Source organism: Triturus cristatus, chromosome 5_2, assembly GCF_964204655.1.
Source record: "Triturus cristatus chromosome 5_2, aTriCri1.1, whole genome shotgun sequence".
In the NCBI taxonomy this organism is placed as follows: domain Eukaryota; kingdom Metazoa; phylum Chordata; class Amphibia; order Caudata; family Salamandridae; genus Triturus; species Triturus cristatus.
Window position 1 is genome coordinate 425,084,237 of NC_140588.1, and position 24,965 is coordinate 425,109,201.

General features: G+C 44.4%; 1 protein-coding gene across 1 annotated transcript in view; it reads left to right on the forward strand.

Moving 5' to 3' along the window:
• The window catches only part of LZTFL1 (leucine zipper transcription factor like 1), a 446,657-nt gene that overhangs the window by 62,236 nt on the left and 359,456 nt on the right, over positions 1-24,965 (forward strand). The window contains exon 2 of the mRNA XM_085607356.1: positions 4,359-4,483. Coding sequence (XP_085463482.1) covers positions 4,359-4,483 — 125 coding nt within the window. The remainder of the gene's footprint in view (positions 1-4,358; positions 4,484-24,965) is intronic.

Sequence of the window (24,965 nt, forward strand, 5' to 3'; positions counted from 1 at the left end):
AAACGAGTCTGTCACCTAGTCTGTCACAGGATTCCGTGTCCTGAAGGCAACGTAGAGGGTACCGCCTCGTTTCGCAACGCAACCCTGTTCTCACTGACTCCGTCAACGAGCTGCTGCTTGCACCGCATCCTGTGGGCAACACACTGCGTAACGCTTCGCTACACTGATATCATCGACTCCGTCGCTGCTCAACTCGATCATCGATCTGCTCCATTGGCGCATCGTGACCTGCCAGCACCGCCTCGCCCTGCAACGCAAGCCTTGGTCTCACCGACTCTGTCAACGAGCGGCTGCCTGCACTGAGCCGTGAGGACACTGCACACTGTAACGCTTCCATCTCACATCGCAACCGCGACGGTTGCCCCGTACCAGCTCGTGACCATTTGTAGTGTTTTCACTGTATTACTGTATGTGGTCACAAATGCTTTGCACACTGCTCATGCCACATTACCAAGGCGGTGAGCAAGGGTTATTTTAGAAGTGTATCCCCCTTACCCTGACTAGAAGCAAGGGTCCCTATTTGGACAGAGCTACCTACCTCTGCCAACTAGAGACCTCATTTCTAAAACTGTGTAACACTGTATTGTTAACATTACTTTTCTATAAACGTATGCACTCTTAGAAAATGAGCTGATTTGTAATGGAAAGGGTAAATGTGCAAAAAGCAATGCAGCTTTACGAAAAACTAGAAGTATATAGGTGAAAATTCAAATAAAATCTTTAGCAAAACATCATGTGCTGTGGAGCTGTAATTTTATCAGTCATACGTTACAAACATGGAAAACCAAGCACATTTTGTAACCAAAAATTTTAATTGCCTAGAGTAATGTTCATTCACTAAGGGTAGTAGAAAGTCTGCATTAACTGGTTGTTAAATTAGCAGTCTGAAAGAGGGCAAACACGTCCTCTATTATAGATATAGATGGTAGTAAAAAATAATAATTTGAAAATCGAAACCATGATTTGTCATAAATGATGTAAAGACGTCATGCTGGCGTATGACTAGTTTCTATAGCACCTGCTAACCGGTTCCTGACTGACAGTTATCTAGTCATTGTGCTGTCCTCTTTTTCATGGAGCCAAGTACAAGGCATGTTATTGTAAAGGAAGGTTCAGTGTTGGAATATGTCACTTCCCATTGAGGTGTACTAGTCTGCTCTAGTATTCTGTTAGAATGTGTCTCTGGATGGGCACCCTGTTAGGGAATTATGTCTCTATTGCTATGATAAACCGCATGACATCCCTGAATGAAATTGAAATAAATACTCCCAGAAGGAAAGAGTTGACAAAGCAACAACAAAGTGCATGCAAGTATATGGAATTTTGAAATTTCATTACTTCTGCTCATGCCAAGTTTACTCACCGAGCTTTGATGGTGTAAGTGTGGAAGCCTTTTGATTTCTCAATGTAAAAAATGCCTCTTTGGTTTGGGTCCGTTGTTTATACTCTGAGGGATTAACAACTTATTTTATTTTTTATGTAAGGCTGTCTCTTGAAAGCCAGTACTGTTGTTCTGATATGTATTTGTATGAAGTGGTGTTGCAGCATAGATTGTAATTTCTTCTGTAGTGTTTGTCTTTTATAGTAATACACCTAAGAAAAAGTAGTGATCAACCTCCTTTGTTCATTGTGTTAGTTTTCTGATTGGTTGTAGGTTTGGTAGTCCCTCCTTATGATGGACATGTCTTCATTTGTGTCCTTCCACGGCTACTGGCCCCTTTACTGCACAGACTACTTTCTACCCCCTCCCCCCCCCCATTGCATTGCCAATGCTTGTTTTATTTGTATCTGCCCACCGCCATCTGAGATCTCCGTTTATTTATGATTAATACAGCCCATGCGGAGGCTTGAACCCTGTTCTCCAGCTCCAAAGTTCGCAGCGTTATACGTTGAGCCTCCCTTAGATTCTCTGCACCATTTGTTTCAGATGCTACAGTTGATCATGTTTTTTTAATTTTATCCTTCTGGCGCCTCCAAGTGTGGGGTGTCTCTCCCAACCGCCCTCCGAGATCGCTGTTTATTTATTTATAATTAGGTGATAGAGCCCACGCTGAGGCTTGAACCCTGCTCTCCAGCACCAAAGTTGGCACCTTTATATGTTAAGCCACCTCCTCGCTTCATACTACATTCCCCCGAAAAAATTATATTACCTTAGCAATGTTTGGAATGGGGAATTAAAGGGATGACATTGTATCTGTAAAAACTATCTTATAAGAAAAAAGACAAATAACCTGCACTATACACAAAATCTATAACTACATTCATTACATGCGTTGTAGTAGATTACCGGTAGTGTCATCTCTAGGCTTTAGTGACCTAATCATCAGCCAACCTTCACTCTTGTGCGTCATCGTGTCAGCAGGTATCCTCGGTGGGTTAAAAGTGCATTCCATCGTAGGCATACTGCAAGTACCGAGGGGTTGAGTTATAAGGCCACAGAACTCATGAGATATGGTAGCGGGTATGTATTTCTCTGTTTTACGTCGAGAGTAATCATCCCCCAAATCTATGTCCTTTGAACCCTCGAACTCTTCCTCCTCATGAAAGAGATCATCTGTAGTTATGTGGAATAAACGTGAAATGTATATACTGTTCTGTGATATGAAACACATGCTTATAAACCATTTTCTATCTGTTGAAAACAACCAGTTGAAAAAGCTGGAGCGACCGTTTTTTAGAGCCTGCTGTCACTGGCAGAGGCATTCCTTCTTCCTAGAAATACTGTAACTCCAGCAGTGCAAGAGCTAAAGATGCTGCGTACATTTCTACGTTTCCCTTTATTTGCAGCAGCTGCGCTGTGATCAATCTTTCAGGTTCCGCTTGTACACTCAATGGTGTCACAACTCACTGCAATGAATTCTTGCAACAAATGAATGAAGCCCGGGGCGTAATGAAGGCACCTGCTGCCCCCGTGGTGCAGGGGAAGAAGGCGACCTTTCAGGGCCCCGTTCTGCCCAAGGCCAATAAATATCTATGAGCTATGGGAGAATCAAGGGCCCCTGTTCCAGTGCTTAGTTTGTAAATTAATAACTGCAGATATCACCACCCATTGCTCCTGGCAGTGCTGCCAATAACAGTACTAACACACCTACTAACCACCTCACACCAAGCAATGTGACAATTCAGACTATTCTAGGCCCCAAAAGCAATAAGAATGGCTTGTGCCACTGGTATTAGGCATGTTTAATGTATATTGAATGAATAAACACATGTTGTTGTGCTGATCTCTAAAGAAGGGCAGTCTGCCACATGGTGGTGCTGTTTGTATAAGTACCGGTGTTGACCATTAAGTGCCGGTGCTCAGCACCAGAAAACCACAGGCTCAAATTAAGCACTCTTCGCATTCTGCAGGGGGACCCACAATTTTTGGTTACGCCGCTGAATTAAGCCCGTTTCTCATTACCGGTGATAAATTAAACGCTTTTCATTTCTCACATGAGAATGAGGCGAGACGTTTGATTTCACCGGCATTTTCTTAAACATAAAGTCGAGAGATTACTCCGCCTTAGGTTTGCTTTTGATATCTGCTGTGACATGAGACGCAAGGATACGATATCCGACAGGGCACCTCCGGCCAAGAGCGTGTCGTTACATTGGATAATAATAATATGTTATTTACAATGATTCGAAAAAGGAAAAGTCTGTGTTAAGCGCTATATAAACTCATTATTTGACTACACTATGCTCATGTTGGTGTCTGTATTCCCCTACATTTGCCAAATCACAGGCATACACAATACATGTAACTGCTTTTCAATAGTTTGCATTAGGATGTGTCAATAATACGTTCATGTTTGTTTAGGAGAACATCTTTCCCAACAATTTCAACTTTGTCTCCTTCTTATCGATTGCTTAGTTAAAATTGAAGCATGTTATTTTACCCATAGGGTTTCACTACTTTCTCATGCCTGCTGATAAGAGATGTTATTTCCTAAAGTGATATCACTGGATTGTAGTACAGAATGGCCTTTTGAAGAGATAGTGCCATTAACAATCAGTAAGTTGAAAAAAGAGGCTGAGTGGAAGTTCAGCATTCGATTTATTAAAAAACATCATGCGCCAGAAGGAAATTATTTCAATGCAAAGCAAGTATTGACAAAGACAATAGGTCTTGGCTCTAAAAAGCCAACCAATTGGTTTTTCCAATGCTTGTTTGAGCTATTGGCATTGTAAATGACAATGCCTTTTATTTATGTGTTAATTATCAAAACATATAAATAAAATGCATTATAATCTACAATGCCAATAGCTTAAACTCTCGCAAATGTGAGATCGATTCCATTGCAAATGCTTGTTTCCCCTTATAAATCATTTATTTTGCCTTTTTTAACCATTTTCCTTTCTTCTGCTCCATGTAGGCGGAATTTGGTCTGAATGAGCACCACCAGAATGAGGTTATCAACTACATGCGCTTTGCACGCTCAAAAAGAACTTTGCGGCTAAAAACCGTGAACTCCTGCTTCCAGGACTTGAAGGATAGCAGGTAGAGTGCTCACTTTCTCTCCTAGCAACTAGATAGAGCTGATGACGTTCACACCCCACCCCTATTTTGTGGATAAGTGTTAATTATGCCTCCTGTTTAATGTTTCAGTGATTGTTGTTTACGTCCTTAATTTTTAACCTGGCTAGCGTATTCTCTAGATCTGTGCATTATGGATCCGATAAAAATAACTTTGTTATAAAAAAGGAAGTACGAACTCCATTGAAAGGAAATAGGTTTATTGACAAATCTCAAAATGCCTAGCCTGGCGCTCCTCAGTTCAACCCATCTCAACATTCTAAGGTGCACTCCTAATCCCTTGCCCAGACTGTACCATAAGGACCAGTAGGAGGGGGGGAGTTAGGAAGGTACCAACATGGGAGGACTAAAGAGGTGAAGTAAGATTATAACACACCTCCTTTCCTAAAGGAAGAAAAACAAGGGAGGGGGGAAAAAGAAAAGGAAGAGAAAGCAAGAGAAAGAAGATATATAATTAACTCAGAAAAGTAATTTGTAGGCAAAGCGCCAAAGAACATCACAATTCATACCGACCAAATATGTAGTAACAATATATAAAAACAGAAACTCCCTTGAAAGTTATTTCATGACGTAGTCTCCATGCCATCTGGGTGGTCTCACATTCCTGTCACTGTGCTTGACTACAGGATTTCTGTCATGTATTCTGTTCTTCACATCAGACTTGTTGTCATTACTCTGCTCTGAATATGGAACTAATCTATCCTTACTCCACATTTTCTCATCAGACATAGTAACTATATTTTTCTTGACAACCTTTATTCTGGCCGGACCATAATATGTATTGTACCTGTTGGCACCATCAGGAGGTCTTTTAACAAAAACTAATTGACCTGCTTTCCATTCACGTGACTTGGCTCCCCATCTACGATCATAAGCACGTTTATACTTATCCTGATTGCACTCAATTCTTTCCTTGGTTGAAATGTCATCTCTTACAAAAGGGCTGTCTTCAAATAACCAGTTGGGAGTAAGTTTTGATCTCGGTTTGCGTCCCCTTAGAAGACAAAAAGGAGAGTGCCCTGTAACACTGTTGGGAGTGATGTGGTATGACCAGATATTAATCTTTGATGGACTGAACAATGGGTTTACTTGCAGCCATGGCCAATGGTATAGACTCTTTGATCATTCTGTGGCACCGTTCCACCAACCCATTTGCACGAGGGCAGTATAATGGAGTGCGAATGTGTCTTATTGCCAGACTGGTAAGAAATTGTTTCATTTCTTCAGAAACCAACTGTACCCCATTATACGTGATGAGGGTTTGGGGAATACCTTCATTAGCAAAGACATCCGACATAAAAAGTATGATAGATTTTGTGTCTATCTTGTTGACAAATTTAAGACTGATCCATTTTGAAAAATAGTCTACTAACAGAATAATGAATCTCTCCTGCAAACTTTGAATTGAAGAGGGCCAATAATGTCCATACCTACTTTCTCCCATGCTTTTATGGGCACATGAACCGGTTCCATGGGTGTTTTCCGTGTGCTCTTGGTTTTATCACTGAGACCACAAGCATGGCACCCTTTGACCAAATCCTCAATGCAAAACGAAGTTTGCTTTTGGTAAGGCTTCTACCCAGGTGGCCCTCATGAGCTATTTCACTGATGCGCTCTCTGAGTTCTCCCGGGGGAACTACCTTGTCTACTTTGAACACATTGATGCCTGTCATTGATAGTTCATCCCTTACGTTCCAGAATGGTTGTAGCTCCTTGGGAAGGTCACTACATTTCTTGGGCCAACCATTAATGATCTTTTTTTTTCTTAACCATTTTTAGGGTGACATCCTTAGACATGAGCGTGTTCCAATCTTCTTCTAAAATGGCAGGAATATTTACTTGCAAGATTTCTAAATCCCCTGTACTGTCTCCAAAATATTTATCTGCAGGTAACCGTGAAAGACAGTCAGCTACTTGATTTCTGTTGCCTGGAACGTATTCAATTTTAAAATTGAAATTTTGTAAGGACACTAACCATTAACCAATGCGAGGTGTGGTTTTTTCTATGTCTTTAGAAGATAATATTGACACAAGAGGTTTGTGATCCGTCCTGAGCACAAACGGTATACCCCAAAGAAAGTGTTTGAAGTGATTAGTGGCCCAAAAACGTGATAATGCCTCTTTCTCTATTGTAGAGTAGTTAACTTCTGCATCTTTGGTGCATACTTTCCTTAGATTGTGGTTATGTTCCTCTTCATCTGCTCCATACACTAAGATGTCATCTTGGAAACAGATGGATTTCTCTAAATCCTTAAGGACATGCTGCATTATTCTCTGAAAAGTGGCTGAGGCTAACCCAAACGGCATTCTTAAAAATGTGTAGGTGCCAAAAAGTGTGGTGAATTCTGTGAGGATTTGGGATCCTGGATGTAACGCTACCTGATGGTATGCCGATGTAAGGTCTAGTACCGAAAAAAACTTGGCATTGTTTATTACTGACATTTCATTTATTTTGGGAAGTGGGTACCTGTCTACCCAAATATTAGCATTGAGACTCCTGAGGTCCATACACATGCAAATCTCATTACTCTCTTTTTTTGAAGTAATAACAATGGGGGCCAACCATTCTGAACTTTCTACTGCCTGAATAATGTCCAAACCCTCTAGTTTCTCCAACTCTTTTTTTAGTGGTTCCCGCATTACCAATGGAATAGACCTGGTTTTATGGGTAACTGGGACAGCATCTTTTTTTTGCTTGATTTTATGCATATAGTTATTTAACATACCTACTCTTTCAGTAAACACTTCTGGAAATTGTTTACATACCTCCTTTCCTGTTAGCGACCTATCAACCAACATTACTTGTTCTGTATTATTGGGATCAAGCCTGATTCCCAACTCTTTCTGGTGTTTCCACCCCAATAAATTACTGCCTTTTTTAGTAATGTAAATTTTGCCACAAGTATGTCTATCTTTAAAAGAGATACGCATTTTCACCATTCCTACCAGGGGAATGGGATCTTTGTTGTTCCCTCCTGGATGTACATCAGGATCTTCTAACATATATTCACTTTCCTTAAACATACTTTGAAACGTTTTTTCCTCTATGAGGGTGTACGGGGAACAGGAATCAGCAAAGGCCTTGACCACTTTTCCATCCAGTTGTATCTCACATATGGGATAACTAATTGTCTCATCATCACTGTGCACCTGAAATATAAACTTGTTGTCTCCAACTTCTGGGGCCTGATCGTGAACAACATGTACACTTTTTCCTACATCTTTGGAGTTACAAACTTTAGAAAAATGTCCCACTCTGTTACATTTCCTGCACTGAACTCCTCTAGCAGGACACTTTGGAAAGTTGGCAAGATGATTAGTATTACCACATCTGTAACATTTGAAATTTTCTTTCTTAAGTTTAGTTTTAGCAATGTTACCTTTTATACTCAACTTTTAAAATCTCATCCTCCTCTTTAACCTCATTAATTTGTTTCTCTCCTGATGCTAACTGTTTACTACTCTTCATTTCTTTGACACAATAAGCCGTGTGCTCTATACTTTTCGCTATAGCCACAGCTTCATCTAACTCTGGACTAAGGGTTAACAGCCTCTCTTGCACCTTGTGATCATTGGTGCAACGAACCAATTGATCTCTGATGAGCGAATCGGTAAGTGCGCCAAATTCAAAAGTGGCAGAGTGTCCCCTCAAAGTGGCTATGTATGATATTACTTTTTAATTTTTTCCTTGTGCCCTCTGAAAAAACGTATGGCGTTCCAAAACAACATTTACCTTGTCTTTGAAATGAGCACCTCATTTCCTTAGGGTGGTTGTGAAAACATCCACATCACCATCACCATCCTCATCCCAAGTATCAGCCAGGTCTTCATAAATTTTTCTCCCTTGTGTGCCCAAATTATGCAGTAATGTGTTGTTTCCTGACTGGGGAAAACTATTCACCTCCTATCGCAATTAAATATGAATGAAGCATTTTAACCCACCTATCCCATGGGATTTCTGGCTCCCCTTCATCATTTAGAAATTGAGGCGTTTGATTCATATTTGTAATAGACATTTGAGAAATAAGATTGACTGTAGGAAACTAAGGACAATACCAAGGACCAACCAAAAAAAACAGTATATACCAGCAATTATACACCAAATTTAAGAAACAACATGAGGAGCTATATCAAACAGTGAGACTAGAGTACTTAAAGTTCAGTACAATCAAGACAAAACAGCAGAACAATAGCTGCACCAGGAAAACTGAGTCTGTATTTGAAGTTTTAATTTAGGAGAAGAAAAAGAAAAAAAAAGTACTGCAGGCAAGCTGTGCCTATCAGCGTGAGGAAGCACTATCTTGTAGAAAAAGAAAGGTTCTTCCAATTGCTGTGCTTATTAAAAGATGAAACAACCATATGCAAGTTCCACCAGATCCAGCTGTGAAAGAGATGCACACCAGGAAACAGTGCGCTGAACACGTGAGCGCAAACAGATGTCAGTACTGAAACCACAGCTCTGGAAAAAACGCTGAAAATAAAGTACTTCAAAGCAAGATGTGAAGACGAAGAAAAGACACTTTCTCCGATGAAGTGCCAGGTCCGGCGCTACTCACACAGATGATTATTTCAGCGCGAAACCCACATGCGCTAAGTGGAATCACTACCTTCTTTGTGACGAGATGCGTGAGGAAACGCGCTCCCAACGATGACTGAAACAGAAACTCCTCCCAACGCTCACAGATTGCTTCCTCCTCTTCGAAGAACCGCGAAGACAGGGGAGACGCTGCACCACAGATACGACGCTGCTGACAAGAGTTGAGGAAATCACGCGATGGCCAGGAACACTACCTTCTTTGAGACGAGATGCATGGGGAAACGCGCTCCCAGACAATGACTGACAAGAGCTCCTCCCCACGCTACAAAACACTTCCTCCTCTTCGAAGAACCGCAATGACAGGCGAGACGCTGCACCACAGATCCGACGCTGCTCACAAGAATTGAGGAATACACGCGATGGCCAATGCTCCGATGCGAGACACTACCTCAAGGAAGCGGACGGCAAATCTTGAGGGAGGCAGAATGCGAGAGCTTCTCCGAACATTTCCTGAGAGAAACTCAATCTCAAAAAGGACACAGCAACATCGGGGTACACAAAAGAAACTCCTTTGCTGAAGAGTGATGAGGAGTGCTGCCCACGGAGAAGACTCATAAAAAAAAAAGGTAGGAGATATCGAAAAACAGGACGGCAAACAGAACTGGCTGGCAAGGTAAACGGGGGTGAGATTTGTTGCTGGCCCCTGCTTAGCTCCCTTCCAATCGTCGCCAAAATGTTATAAAAAAGGAAGTACGAACTCCATTGAAAGGAAATAGGTTTATTGACAAATCTCAAAATGCCTAGCCTGGCGCTCCTCAGTTCCACCCGTCTCAACATTCTAAGGTGCACTCCCAATCCCTTGCCCAGACTGTACCATAAGGACCAGTAGGAGGGGGGGAGTTAGGAAGGTACCAACATGGGATGACTAAAGAGGTGAAGTAAGATTATAACAAACTTTATTGACAATATCTTCAAAGTTGTCATTAATCAAAACGAATGTTAAGTTGCTGTGTGCTAAATTGAATGATGCAGTTTTTTTTATATGGAACAAGACACTAAACTTTGTTTTAAATCTATTTTTCAAACTTTTCTAACTGCAGTTTTTCACCCCTTTGCAGTGTCGTGCACCTTTATGTATGCTTGGTGCTGTAAAGGCTAGTGAATTACTGTTTATTTATAACATTGCTTTCATGGGTATAACCATTTTCTTTCTTGATAGTTAATTTTAAAGAACGCCCGAAACTTGTAAACACTCTAGTGATATCCTGATGTGAGTTGCAGCTCGATAGATGGCCTTGTACAGCTACTTTCGTATGAAAGCCCCAGCCTTGGAAGAAGATGCTAATGTATCACTAGTGGGTTCAAATAATGAAGGAAGTTAAACGATTGCAGAGATTGTTGTTTCAAAAAAATTGAGCTAAAAATAATAATGTATTCAAAACATTGTAAAGCAGAAACAATTTTGTAAAACATAATAAAAAGTATTCATATATTTTTTTAAGCACCTCAAAGAAGAAAACAAATGTTTTTCGTTTTGGGGTGGGCGTAGGGACTGAGAAATGACAGTGCAGCAGGGAATGCTAATTTAGGTAAGTACTGGCATGGTTGTGATGGTAGTTTGGGGCAGTAGAAAGGGCAAAACAGGTGAGCTGGTAGGAAAGGAGTGCGGTGATCAGCTTATTTTTGGGCACGAGAAAAGAGGGTGGGTTCTGTAAGCTGGTGAATTGAGAAGGAACCTGGAATGTGGAGCCTATTTGAGATTAGGAAAGGGCATTGTGACTAGGACATGGTGGGCATGCATGAAGGTTACAGTAAGCAAGCAGATTTATAAAGATACATGGTGATGACCACTGAGTGGGAAGGAAGGAGTGGGTGAGCAGGGTCGTAAGTTAGTAAGAGTGAAGGAATTAAATCTTATGAACAGAACAACATAGGATTTCAGAATTGTAAAATAAAGTTTGCACTGTGAAGTCTCTTACCTCTTGTGGGTCATCATATGGAGGCAAAGTAAAGATCATTAATGCTGGAGTGAGAATGGACAGTCATTGTTAATGTTCAAAGCTGTGAATGGGTGGGTGTATCAGGACCAACGAGTAAGGAGGAATGTACACCACGTCTTGTGAGTTTAGGTTTTATTAGTTGTCCAACAGTCTTTTTGCGAGTCGCCAGGCTATAGCCAATGAACAGCCAAAACAAAAATGTGGCAAAGTAAATGAAAGGGAAGAGAGAGCGGATAATGTCTCTTATCCTGGTCTTCCTGCGAGCTACCGGTACGGCTCCCCGTCTACTTCTTCTGTGCGCCTGATCTGGCCCCATCGGGATGATGTCCACGTGCTCCGTAGAAGAAATGAAGCAAAAAAAAGAAAGAGAAACAAAGAGACAACTCGTGAGCACAATTTGCCCTTTTTTTACTTATTCAGGGAGGGAGTGAAGGATCACCAGTGCAGTGGCAGTATTACTATAGGTCAGTGCACGTGAGGCTGGTTTAACCGGGAGGGGGCGAAGGGTGTACGAAATACTACGACTCCTCGTTCGATGTCCTCCCGACGCACCCCGAGACTCTGCTCCGTACCTGGCTTAGCCACGCTCCTCCTGAAGCGTGGCTGGGTGGAGAATATGTCCGTCGGCCTCCAGGCGTTCCTCGGTCTCTGGTTTCTGGCAGAAGGCATCTCTGCTCCTCGTCTCCTGTAGTCTCCGTCTCTTCTCCGGTCTCCCTGCTGCACACCCAGATCTCGCGTCTTCCGGGTTTATCTTCTATCGTCATCCAGCTTTGGTCCCATGCAATAGGTTCGGGGCTGATGACGTCCTCTTCAGAGGCGGGGTCTTCGGGTCTGGCCAGCTCCTTAAAGAGATAGGCTTCCGAAACGGGAGAGCAAGTTTCCCATGAAGTCGCGGGTTCAAGGCTCCAGTCCGGTGGCTGAAAGGGAAGGAGACTGGACTTGTCAGTTGGGGCGGCCCACCATTCTGTAATATGTATCGTACCCTTTTTATACTTTTCCACAGAGTGGGGAGCACCTACATCGTGACACACCCTCCCCCTAGGATTCTCCTAATCGGGGAGAGGGACCACTCGTGACAGGAAGTCGGCATTCCCATTCTCGGAACCCTTTCTATGCCGGACCTCAAAAGAGAAGGGCTGAAGACAGGAACCAGCGGAGGACACAGGTGTTATGGCCCATGTTCCTGCTCATCCACTGGAGAGGGGCGTGATCAGTGTAAAGGACAAAGGGGGCCCCCTCCAGGTAGTACCTCAACTTATCAACCGCCCACTTCACTGCCAGACATTCCTTCTCAATGGTCGGATACTTTGTCTCTCGGGGAAATGGTTTCCTGCTTATAAAGAGGACTGGGTGTTCCATGCCGTCTGGGGTTAGCTGTGACAACACCGCTCCCAACCCGCAATCAGACGCAGTGGTGTGGAGTAAAAAGGGTCTGGTGAAGTCAGGAGAAGCGAGAACGGGACTAGTGGTGAGAGCTTCTTTTAGTCGGTGAAAGGCAGTAAACATAGATTGGGTGGGATTCAGCAGGAGCTTAGTGGGTACACTTTTACACAGAACATCCGTAAGGGGAGTGGCTATCTTGGCGTACATGGGAATGAAGCGACGGTAGTACCCAAGTAACCCCAAAAAGGCCCTCACATCCCGTTTAGTGGTAGGAAAAGGGGTCTCTCTGATGGCCCTGATCTTTTCCTCCTGAGGGGCTATCACCCCATGCCCCAGCACATACCCAAGGTACCTAACCTTTTGATAACCCACCCGGGATGTCTTGGAATTGATATGGAGTCCTTCCGGTTCGCAGTGCCTCCAGTATTTGTTTCAAGTGTCTGAGGGGGTCCTCCCATGTGGTACTGTACACCACAATGTCATCCAGGTAGGCTGATGAGTATGTTTGGTGGTCACGTAGCACAGTTTTCATAAGACGCTGAAAAGTGTTGGGTGCACCGTGAAGACCAAACGGGAGGACTGTGAACGCATATAACCCATCCGGGGTCACAAAGGCCGTTTTTTCCCTGTCAGTCTCCTTAAGGGGGACTTGCCAGTAGCTTTTCGTGAGGTCTAGAGTGGTTATATATCTGGCCTCACCCAGTTTCTCTATAAGCTCGTCTACCCTCTGGATGGGATATGAATCAAATTTGGAAACAGCGTTGAGGGCCCTGAAGTCCATACAGAACCTGGTTGATCCATCAGGTTTGGGAACCATCACGATGGGTGAGGACCATTCACTTTGGGATGGTCGAATAACCCCCATCTCTAACATGCTCTGTACTTCTTTTCTCACTGTCTCTCTACGGGCCGCTGGGATGCGATACGGTCGCTGTTTTACCACGCGGCCGGGGAGGGTCTTGATGGCATGTTCTATAAGGGAGGTCTTCCCTGGTTTGTCTGAAAACAGGTGGGAAAAGGGTTGGAGTACGGCATCTAAGGATTGTTTTTCTGGTTCTCCGAGGGAATCGTTCACTCCCAAATGTTCGAGGGTACATGGCTGACTTGTACATGAGGGTATCGTCAGTCTAGCTGGTTTGGGTACCGGGCCCAGACATTTTTTTAGGAGATCTATGTGGTACGTTTGGACCCGTGATGGCCTCACCTGAATCTTATAGCTGGTTTGGCCGACCGTACCCACTACCTGGTAGGGTCCCAGCCATTCTGATCTGAGTTTGCTGGTGGAAGAGGGCATCAATACTAGAACCCAATCATGTATGTTTAATTTCCGCATCCTCTTTCCTTTGTCGTATATGTGCTTTTGTTTTTTTTGTTTTTTCTCAAGATGGAAGTAGGCCAGGCCTCTCCGCTTTCCCAATCTAGCCCTGAGATTTTGTGTGTCCTCCAGAAAACCGCGGGCCTCGTCTCCCTCCTCTTGTACCCACACTTCTTTAGTCATGTCCAAGAGGGACCGGGGCTGTCTCCCATATAACATCTCAAATGATGAACAGCCCAGGCTACTCTGGACTAGGCCTGGGCGGTAAATTCCGTTCCGCTTGCGGAATTTGGGTAATTTCGCATTCTGCGGAGAACGCGGAATTACCCAAAATTCTGCAGTCCGCTGCTTTGCGGAACTTTTTGCTTGTTCGCGTTCTCAAAATGTGTGTTCGTGATATTTCCCCCTCCAAGCCTCCCCCCCTCCCCCCGCCCGAGCACACAAACAGCGATCGCGAACAGGAAAAAAGCATTGCGAACAAGCAATTCCACGTGTTCGCGGAATTTCTGCATGTTAGCGGAGATGTTTTAGTTTCACGGAGCTTTGCGTAGCACCACTACGCAAATTCCGCCCACCCCTACTCTGGACCTGACTCCTGATCACGTACAGGGCTAGAGGGAGGAGCTGGTCCCACTCTTTTCAATCCACACTTAACATTTTCTTTAGGATTAGTTTGATTGTCCCATTGTATCTCTCCACCGAACCATCGGTTTGGGGATGGTATACTGATGTTTTTATATGGTGGAGGTGGAGGGTGTTACAGATTTCTTTCATCATCCGGGAGACGAATGGTGTTCCCTGGTCCGTCAGGATTTCCTGTGGGAAACTGACCCTTGAAAACAATTCTATGAGCCGGTCTGCAATATTCTGGGACGTGGGAGCTTCTAGGGGAAACGCCTCCGGATATCTGGTTGCGTAGTCTACTACTACTAGGGCGTATTGATGACCTCTCCGTGTTCTCGACAAGGGCCCTATGAGATCCATTCCTATCCTACGAAAAGGGGTACCTATCACTGGCAACGGCTGTAGGAGTATGGGCGTAGGGCGGTAGGTTTTTTTCCACTGACATGTTTCACTTTCCTGGCAGTATTTCTTTATATCGGTATACACCCCTGGCCAGTAAAAATGTCTTAAAATATTCTGTGTGGTCTTTTCCGCACTCATGTGACCCGCCGTGAGATGTGAATGTGAGAAGAATAGGATCTGATCTCGGAAACTTGACGGGACCAGTAACTGAGGGGGATCTTGGTGTGCGCCCACCCTATACAGTAGTCCGTCTTTAATCAGAAAGTGTGGATATCCCACCCTGGGTCCTTGGCCTTGTCCCTTGACGCTTTGCCAAGTGTTTTGTAGAGTGGGGTCGTTTAGTTGGGCGAACCGGAAACTCCTATCAAGGAGCCACGGTTCTGATGTAAGCATAGCCGGTAAGGTTTTGGGTCTGGGAGCCTTCTCTTCCAGTCCCTGTCCCTCCTGCACCGTGGACAAGAACATCCCTAGGAAGCCGGGGTTGTCAGTGCCTATGATTAGTTCCTCGGGCAATTCGGGCATTACTCCTACCCTCCACTTATACTGGACACCCCCTCCATATGTGATGTCTATGTCTGCCACTGGGTAGGGTTTCACGTCTCCATGACCACATCTAATGTGCACCAGGGTATTGGGTATAAGCTGGTTGGGATGCACCAGATTCCCCTGTATCACCGACTGCCTACACCCTGAGTCGAGCAAAGCCCTAACTGCCTCCCCATCCACTCACCCACTCACATAGAAGGTGCTCCCCATCTCTGCAGAAAATATAGGACGGACCGCGGGATATAGCCAATCTCCATCGGTTCTTCGCTAGGTTTTTTTCTGGGGCATGATCGGGCTATATGTCCCCAGTCCCCGTACTCGAAGCATTGGGGGCCTTTTAGAGGAGGGAGTTCTGTTCTTCTTCCCCTGTTTCTAGGGTTCTCTGGTAGGGGTTTGGTGACTGGTCTTACAAACTTCCCGGGTAGAGGTCTATACATACGGTCTGCTTCACCTGTTGTACCCCTAGGTTAGGCCCGGGAGAAGGTGGTGGCCATTTCAATTGCTTCCTCAGGGGTTAAATTAGAGTGTTGGCGGAAACACCTCTGTGTATTGTAAGGGTGGGCTTCAAAGTACTGTTCCAAATAGATTTTGTTCATAATGTCCACTTTTGTGCTGTCCCGTGGTTGTAGCCATTTACTGGCAGATGCCTTTAAACGGAAATACAATGTTTTGGGGTTGTCCCCAGGCGACCCTTTCTCCCTTCGGAACTGTACGCGGTATGCCTCCGCGTCCAGTCCCAGGTGATCGAGGATGATCTTGATTTCCTGGTACGGGGTATTTCCTGTGGGGTTTGCTACCCGATAGGCAGCCTGGGCCTCCCCGGACTGCAAAGGCGCTAAGAAGAAAGGCCATTTCTCTATTGGCCAACCACAGGCCCTGGCCACTCTCTCGAAATATAGGAGGTACGCGTCCGGGTCTTCTTCCGGAATGTATTTCTGTAAAGAGACCCCCGAAGGACCTGTTGGCTGGGGCTGTAATCTCACGACCTCCTGCTGCTGTCCTGTGACCATCTTTTGTAGGCCTTCCAGCTGAGTGGCCATCGCATCCTTAAATACATCTCTATCAGCTTGGGCTGATGACATTTGGTGCCCTACTGCCCACTTGAGTTCCTCCTGCCCCTTCACAAGATGCTGAATTAAGGCGTCCATTATGCTGATACTAATGGGCGAAATGCCCTCATTCTCCACCAACTGTGAAGGGGTGGGTGTATCGGGACCGACGAGTAATGAGGAATGTACACCACGTCTTATGAATTTAGGTTTTATTAGTTGTCCAACAGTCTTTTTGCGAGTCACCAGGCTTTATCCAATGAATAGCCAAAACAAAAAATGTGGTAAAGTAAATGAAAGGGAAGAGAGAGCGGATAATGTCTCTTATCCTGGTCTTCCTGTGAGCTACCGGTACGGCTCCCCGTCTACTTCTTCTGTGCGCCTGATCTGGCCCCCTCAGGATGATGTCCGCGCGCTCCGTAGAAGAAATGAAACAGAAAAAAGAAAAATAAACGGACAACTCGTGAGGACAATTTGCCCTTTTTTTACTTATTCAGGGAGGGAGTGAAGGATCACCAGTGCAGAGGCGGTATTACTATAGGTCGGTGCTATATAAGCTCAACTACATTCACATTCACATTCACGTGAGGCTGGTTTAACCGAGAGGGGACGAAGGGTATACGAAATACTACGACTCCTCTTTTGATCTCCTCCCGACCCACTCCGAGACTCGGCACTGTACCTGGCTTAGCCATGCTCCTCCTGAAGCGTGGCTGGGCAGAGAGTATGTCCGTTGGCCTCCAGGCGTTCCTCGGTCTCCGGTTTCTGGCAGGAGGCGTCTCTGCTCCTCGTCTCCTGTAGTCTCCGTCTCTTCTCCGGTCTCCCTGCTGCACACACAGATCTCGCGTCTTCCGGGTTTATCTTCTCTCGTCATCCAGCTTTGGTCCCATGCGATAGGTTCGGGCTGATGATGTCCTCTCCAGGAGCAGGGTCTTCGCGTCTGGCCGGCTCCTTAAAGAGAGAGGCTTTCGAAACGGGAGAGCAAGTTTCCCATGAAGTTGCGGGTTCGTGGCTCCAGTCCGCTGGCTGAAAGGGAAGACGACCGGACTTGTCAGTTGGGGCGGCCCACCACTCCGTAATAGGTATGTACCCTTTTTATTCTTTTCCACAGAGTGGGGAGCACCTACATCGTGACAGAAGCATTACGTGTTTTAAACTTTGCACTGCACCGTTCCAGGCAGCATCGAAGAATTTAGCATTAAATTTGTTCCACTGAATAGAGTTATTCGTGAATGCTATTTTCAGCCATAGTTTAATTCAAAGCTATGATCAACCTGTGAATGTTGAGTGTTGTAGACCTTAACATTTCTCTGTACTAATCCCCTTTCACCAGAGCTAGTATGTTGGTGAATTTTGCTTTAGTTCCAAAAACAAAATGTATAAAAGTGTAGACGCTAAAAAGTGTCCATAATACATTGTTTACCATGACAAGTCAAAAATATTTGAGTGTGCCAACGTAAGTAAATATTGGTGCAAATTGCACAAAAGCTGAATTAATTACAAATACTTGTGGAAGTTCACTGATGATGTACTCTCACAGCTGCTCAAAGTTCCTTTCTTGTACCCTAGGGTAAAGAGGGCACTGTTGTGGGGTTCTGTGCCTTATTCGCAGCACATCACTGCTTCACAGAGGCTCGTGCTGCCATCAGAGATGGCTCGCAGCAGCTTTAGAGTGATAAAACTTAAGGCTAGAACAAGTGAATGCACACACCGAAAAGGGACCTGCCATTTTCTCTGGTTTTAGTACTGCATGGTAGCAATTCAATTTATTTTATTATGTTTTGGCACTCCAAAGAGGTCCACATAAAACAAGATACACAAATACAAATACACATTCTCAAAGTAAAATTGACAGCTACAGCATTTTCCACTGAACAAGATAATCAGCGACACATACCTCCATATTTCATCAATAAATATCTAAAAAACCTTTATAAAAGTTAAAAATATTGAAGCAAAACATTTCATTTGGAGGAATATATAAGGCCTGCAAAAAAGAATTCACATTGAGGATCCCCAATTGCAAGCATATTGGTCTTAACCACTTCAAGCGAAGTGGCGCAATGCAGGACATATAAACAGTACATGAGAACGATCCTGAGCAGACATATTACAAAAGTTACATGTGGGAGAAGACCCATGCCACTTTGCCAAAAGAGTATTTAGGGGCAGCAAGTCCTGCCTTAGAAGGAACCAAAATCTCCGAACACCATGTGGTAGGTTCCAGGTGACATAGGGTTGAGCAAGCTTCATTGAGAATGTGTTAGCAAGCAGATCACCTCCCCTCTTTAGTAGCATGGGCTTCTTGTCCAACGAGAAGCAAAGAGCCCAAGAAGCCTGTTTCAAAAGTGATTTTAGCTGGGAAGGAGAAATAGTAAAAAGGGTACTCTCTTCCAATTCAAGAAGTGCCACAGCCTTTCTAAAATTCTTAACAATTTGGGAGTACTCTCTTAAACTACCCAGCAATTCCCCCTTGAGAAGGGATCTCAAAGTCCCCGTTTCTCCTCTAGCCAGGCTGGCAACCCATCGTACTAGAGCGGACAGGCCCTGCGCCCAACTGCTACGGAGACCGAATTCAAGTCTACAGGCAGCCACAGAACAGGCGGGGTTGAGAGAAGTTATAGACCTTAATAATTTTCCTTCTACCGTCTGTAGAAAACCCCAGTGCTTTAAGTCAACCAGTTCCATTCCATACAGGAGGGTTGATGGAATTTTTGCCCTAAAGACCTCCAGCAAACAAGCAAAATGTCTTCTCCCTGTGGCGGAATAAAGGGCGCTCAGACTTTTGCCTTGGGACAGGGCTTTACGGGAATTATTATCAATATGAGGCTTCTCACTCAGGTTGGCCAAAATTATTTTTCCTAAGAAGGTATATGTCTTAACCACCTCCAATTTCTGACCACCAACTGACCAACCAAAATTCTCTGATTTAGATTTTTTCTTCCCTGTAATGCACATAATTTTGCTTTTTGTGGCATTTATCCTCATGTAGTGGGTCTCTGCAAAAAGTTGTAAAGCCTGCAGACGATTAGCTAATCCCTTAGGTGTTAAATCTAGGATAAGGATATCGTCTGCATATAGAAGGCAGGAAATAGAAGATCCCCCCACTACCGGGGCTATGCCAACACAAGATGAAAGCGAAGCAGGAAGGTCAGCAATGTACAGGGAGAACAGTAATGGGGCCAGTAGACAACCCTGCTTTAATCCATTAATGGAGGGAATAACCCGCGATAAACCCCTTTCTCCACCTTGTAACACTCTGCACCAAGTGTCCGTGTGTAAAGACCGCACCAGATCTAATAGAAGAGGGGGCATGCCCAAGTCAGATAGCTTTCTCCACAGCAAGGCACGATCAACTTTGTCGAATGCTGTGGAGAAATCAATGAAAGCCGCATACATTCCTCCTCCCCGAACTCTTATATATTTGTCCGAAATAACCTGAAGGGCTGTAAGGTTATCCAATGTACCATGCCCCTTACGGAAGCCGGTTTGTTCAAGGGGTAATATCTGATTCGCATCAACCCAATCAGTAATCAGCGATAGGAGACATTTGGAAAAAACTTTTCCAATGGCATCAAGAAGGGCTATCTGGCGATAATTCATTGGCTTATCCCTATCGCCCTTCTTGAATAATGGAACCAATATGCTCCCTTTCCAAGAAGAGGGCACGGTTTTACTAATGAAGCAAGATCTAAATAAAGGAAAAAGAATCTTGCTCCATAAGACAGGATCCTGCTTCAATACCGATATGGGAAGTTCATCAGGCCCCATTGCTCCAGAGGAACGCATATCCTTAATGGCCATTTCAATGGTTTTCTCCGAAGGGGCGTCGATAGAAAACTCATCTTCTTTAGTAGTCCCCTTACATTCCACTTTTGCGCCGTTCCCAGCATACAGGTTGGAGATGAAAGTGACCCATGACAATTCAGCAATGGGAATAGGGAGGGGGGTAACTCTTGCTCCACAACCCTCCCCAATGAGTGACCAGAATTGTCTAACTTTGCCATGAACTGCGGCCTCCCGTAGACTTATCCAGAGTGAATCTTCTTTTTCTTTAAGTTTCTTCCTAATTCTGCTTCTCCTTCTTTTTAACAAGTATATTTTATTATTTATTTCAATGGATCTACGCAAAAATTGCTCCCGCACTAATTTATTTATTTCCTTATTTAGGAGGGTAATCGGTCTAGAAACATAAATCTTTTTTACAGAAGGGCTAGACCTTTTGGCAACACGGATAACCTCCTTCATAAAATTCTCAAAGTGAATTATTTCAGAACCCTGCCAATCCTTCAATTCTAGAATTGTTTTACCTAAAATACACTCCAAGCCCTTCTTGGCTTTAAAATTCCAAAAACATCTTCCAGAGTCCTTATGAAAGTTAACTACATCACTGTTAAGGGACCATGAATCGGAATTAGGAGGTTGTAATAAGAGGCTTATAGTAATCACATTGTGGTCACTAAATGATGTCGGAGAGACCACCAAATCCTTCACTAAGGAAAAAGTACAATAGTCGGTGATTACATAGTCCAGAATTGACTCACTTTGGAAGGATCTATGAGTATATTTTGCAGGGACATCAGAGGGAAGCCTACCGTTCACTATTAACCCCTCCGCCGCTGAAAGTTCTTCTAGCAACAGCTTCCCTCTCTTATTTGTTTTAATTTTATTAGGGAGGAGAGATTGAGGAATAAGATAGGCTTCTTCTTTAAATTTGTTTCTAAATAACTCTATGCTAGAGTTAGAAACTTTACAATTAAAATCACCTACTAACAACACATAGGGGGGAGGTTCTAACTCTTTAATCTGTTTAATGTACGAAAAGACTTGCTTCAATAGAATATTAAAACATTAATCCGGGGGGATGTATACATTTATTATTACCAGAGGATTATTATTTCCCCTACTGGTTAGACTACAAAGTGTCACCGCCTGAAAGAGGTTGCTTGGGTCAGCATAATGAGTGAAGTTCCACTTTAATCTGTTGGACAGAAGGCACGCAATTCCCCCTTTTGCATGCCCTTTCTTCGAAGGAGAGGCCATTGCCTCAAGGACAAAATAATCTCTCCCTACACACAATCTACTAGCACACCAGGTCTCTTGGATGCAAATCACACTAGCGTTCAGAGAGAACAAGTACTGTAATTTCTCGGGACTATTATTTATCCCGGCAGCATTCCAAGAGAGAACTTTTAAATCACTGCTAAAGATGTCGAAAAAGTTTGGGGTTGTCTATGGATTTACTAGACAGAGCACCGGGCAGCCAATTCCACAACTGGATATCTTCTATTGGGAGGGAATTCTGAATTAACGGGGCAGGCATTACATGCGTCACCAAACCTGTGCTTTTCGAAACCCAAGTCTTTAAATCATCAAATGAGGGAGGGGGACCATCTTGGCCAGTGCCCTGCTGAGAGAGTCTATTATGAGGGTAACTATCTCTTCCAGAAGACAAAACAGGTAATACATCAATTCCCCTACACTGGAAGTTCTCAGCCTGTTGCAATATAAGATTTACTATAAGTTTGGAATAGAACTTTACCCTGACATAGGGCGCGGCAACTGTTCCTGATATGGAGACTAAATCAATATCGTTAGATTGGATTAACCTTAGACTCTCTATGTCTTTGAAATACTTAAGTAACCATGCTCTATTTAAGGGCAGATCAGAGTCAAATAACAATAGAAAGTCCACAGTCAATGTATCTACAAAAACTTCTGGTACTCTTATAGGTAGATGATGAGGCCATACAACTCCATCACCTGCGGCATGAAAAATAGGAGCAGAAGGTTTAAGAGCCACAGATACAATAGGGACTGACCTGGACATCTCTGCTACGGGGAGAGGAATCGTCAATCCTCCTACATCTAATAGGGGGCCTCCCACGGGAGAGATTGAACAATTGGAAGAAATTTTAATGCCTAATGCAGAGGGATTCAAATTATCGGAAGTATGAGTGGCCGCTTCCTGACTCAAGGACCCATTTACAGATTCTCCAGTGTTAGGATCATTGATATCAGGGACTTGGGAATCCTCAAAAATTATTTGTCTCTGCCTTTTCTTCCTGTATCTGCGGATTGGTTTCCCCTTTTTTCCTTTGTTCTTTCTTTGTTTTCCAGTTTTTTCTTTTTCTTCCCCCCCATCCCCTTCATTTCAGGCACAAAAATTGGGAATAGCTCTTTTTCAGATTTTGGAGCAGTAACATCAACACTTTCTTCATCAATTTCGAGGTCAGAATTCCTTACACAGTTAGATACGGGAAGTGTGGGTACTAAAGATGGCTCATTTTTAAGGATAGCCGCAGGTTTATTTTGAACTGAATTAACATTTCCAGCTAAATGGTCACTACCCGACTCAGGCCCCTGCAATCCTACCTTAGGAACTAAGTCAGGAACCTTTTCCGGGATCTTTAACAGTAAGACATTTAGTATCTGAGTGACTGATTCCAAAATACAATCAGAGCTTCCCACAAATTTACCCAGTAACTGTAAAATAGATGCCAGCAAATGTTCCAATGCAATCAGGGATTCAGAAATCGGTTTTTCCGATTTATCAAAACCTAGGGGACCCATGGGACCAATGCCAGATATATTAAGCAGTGGACTCTTTGAGATGTTCTACTGTGAGGAGATATCTAGCGATTTTAAGGAGGGGGTACTGCTATAAAGCAGAAGACCAGATGGAGTAGCGCCGATCGGGGACTTAAAAGCTTCAGATGATTTCAGAGTACCGTCAGTTAGGTATCGACCACAAAGCTCCAGGTCAATACTCGACAACTGAGAGTCCCCCTTACCGTCCCCCTTTGGCTGTAAACCTCCCATGGGATCATTGGATAAAAACACTTTATGGCTTGCAGACACATTATTTTGTTGCCCACCCTCAGAATTAGGAGCAGAACACTTAATGTCACCAGTCATTTCAGGGGGCGCTGGGCAAGATTCCTCAGTAATCAGAGAGCCCGAATATTCTTAATTCACCAAAGGAGGGACCTTCTTGAGCACCATAAGAGCTGTGCCAGATGGAGAAGCTATGTCAAAGGCTTTATTTGCAACATTTAACAATTCCTTATCCTTGTGTTTTTCCCAAAATTGCAGCAGCTGGCATTGACCCTTTAATAACAAATTACTAACAGCCTTGTTTCTAAGGGGGTTGGATCTTGTCTTCGTACAAGACCTTCCCCCCAATAGTCTCCCCGAACGTAACTTTTTAGCCGTCATCCTTATACGTGGAGAGCAGGGGAGACCGTAACCCCGATGAATACAATTAATAACAGTTAAAAAGATAAAATATTTGGAGGTAAGTTACGATGAGTTCCTGGCCAGAGAGACAATGTTTATACCGTCAGAATACGACGCGAAATATGAAACACTAATCAAATGAAGAAATTCAAATACAAATAAAATAAAAATATAAATAAGTAGGCCCAGCCCAGCCTACTTCAACCTCTGAGGGTCACAGAGGGCCCGCCCTTTGCCCGGGCTTAGCCCCCGCGCGCGATCCCGCGTCGCGGGAGAAGTGCCGCTCCTTTTCTGCGCCTCCGGGCGCGGGCGCTGATGTCAGGGTGGGCGGAGCCACAAAGGATTGTGGGGCCTGTAGTCCCCCCGCTCTGCGGTCGCGGTATGGAGTGCGACAGCGGGGGGGACCAGGCAGCAGGAACACACAGGTAATATCCCCCAAGTGCTCCGCAAGTCCAAAATGCGACAAATTGGCTCCAAAAACCGCGTTTAGGCAATGTAATTACCCCCCAATGCTCCGCAAGAGAAAGCACGACAAACGGGAGGGAGGCACACCTCTCCCACTGTGAAACCAGCAACAGCAGCAATGGCAAAGTCAATGGCCAAAGTCCGAGAAGTCAGGAGACAGAACCGCAGGAGATTGCGTCTTAACAAGTCCCACCAAGTCCAATAATTAGCGCCACCGCCACCGCTACACTCACGGGACTCTTTGGGACTGATGCACTTCCGGCGACTGGTCCAATTCGGCAGGGGACCAATTCACAGCCGATCGGCAGGGCCGCAGCTTAGACAGCAGCGACAGGTCCCCCCGGCTTCAATCCCCCGCTAGGCCCACGGCTCACCACGCCCAGGAGTGCACAGCTCACCCTCCGATCCGCGGAATCAAGGATCGTGGCCACAGCACACCACGGAGCCGCAACTCCTCCTCCTTGTGCTGATTGATTTCACCAAATATCAAATGTCAGACAAAAGTCTTAACATCACACATCTGCCACAGCACAATATTTATATTTGTATTTGGGTTTCTAAAATATTTCAATTCTATTTGTGACCTTTAATGAGCAAGAGAAGAGGATTATTTGCACGGAGCAGTGTTAAATTTCATCCAATATGCTGCTGCCTGCTGTTATAGACGCTTCGGCGCTAACACCTCAGATCCGCTCTTACCGGTGCAAGAGATGTAATGTTACGGCCGGTTAGCTCCTGGTATTAAGGCAGTGATTCCCATCAATCCGCGGCACTCGATTTAACTTCGTTGTTAGCCTGGACGCCTCGACGCTGACTTGGGCGGCCGCTGAACGCCGAGCACTTTCGCGTCCCGTATTTCAAACTTTCAGGAGAGTTTCAGCTCGCG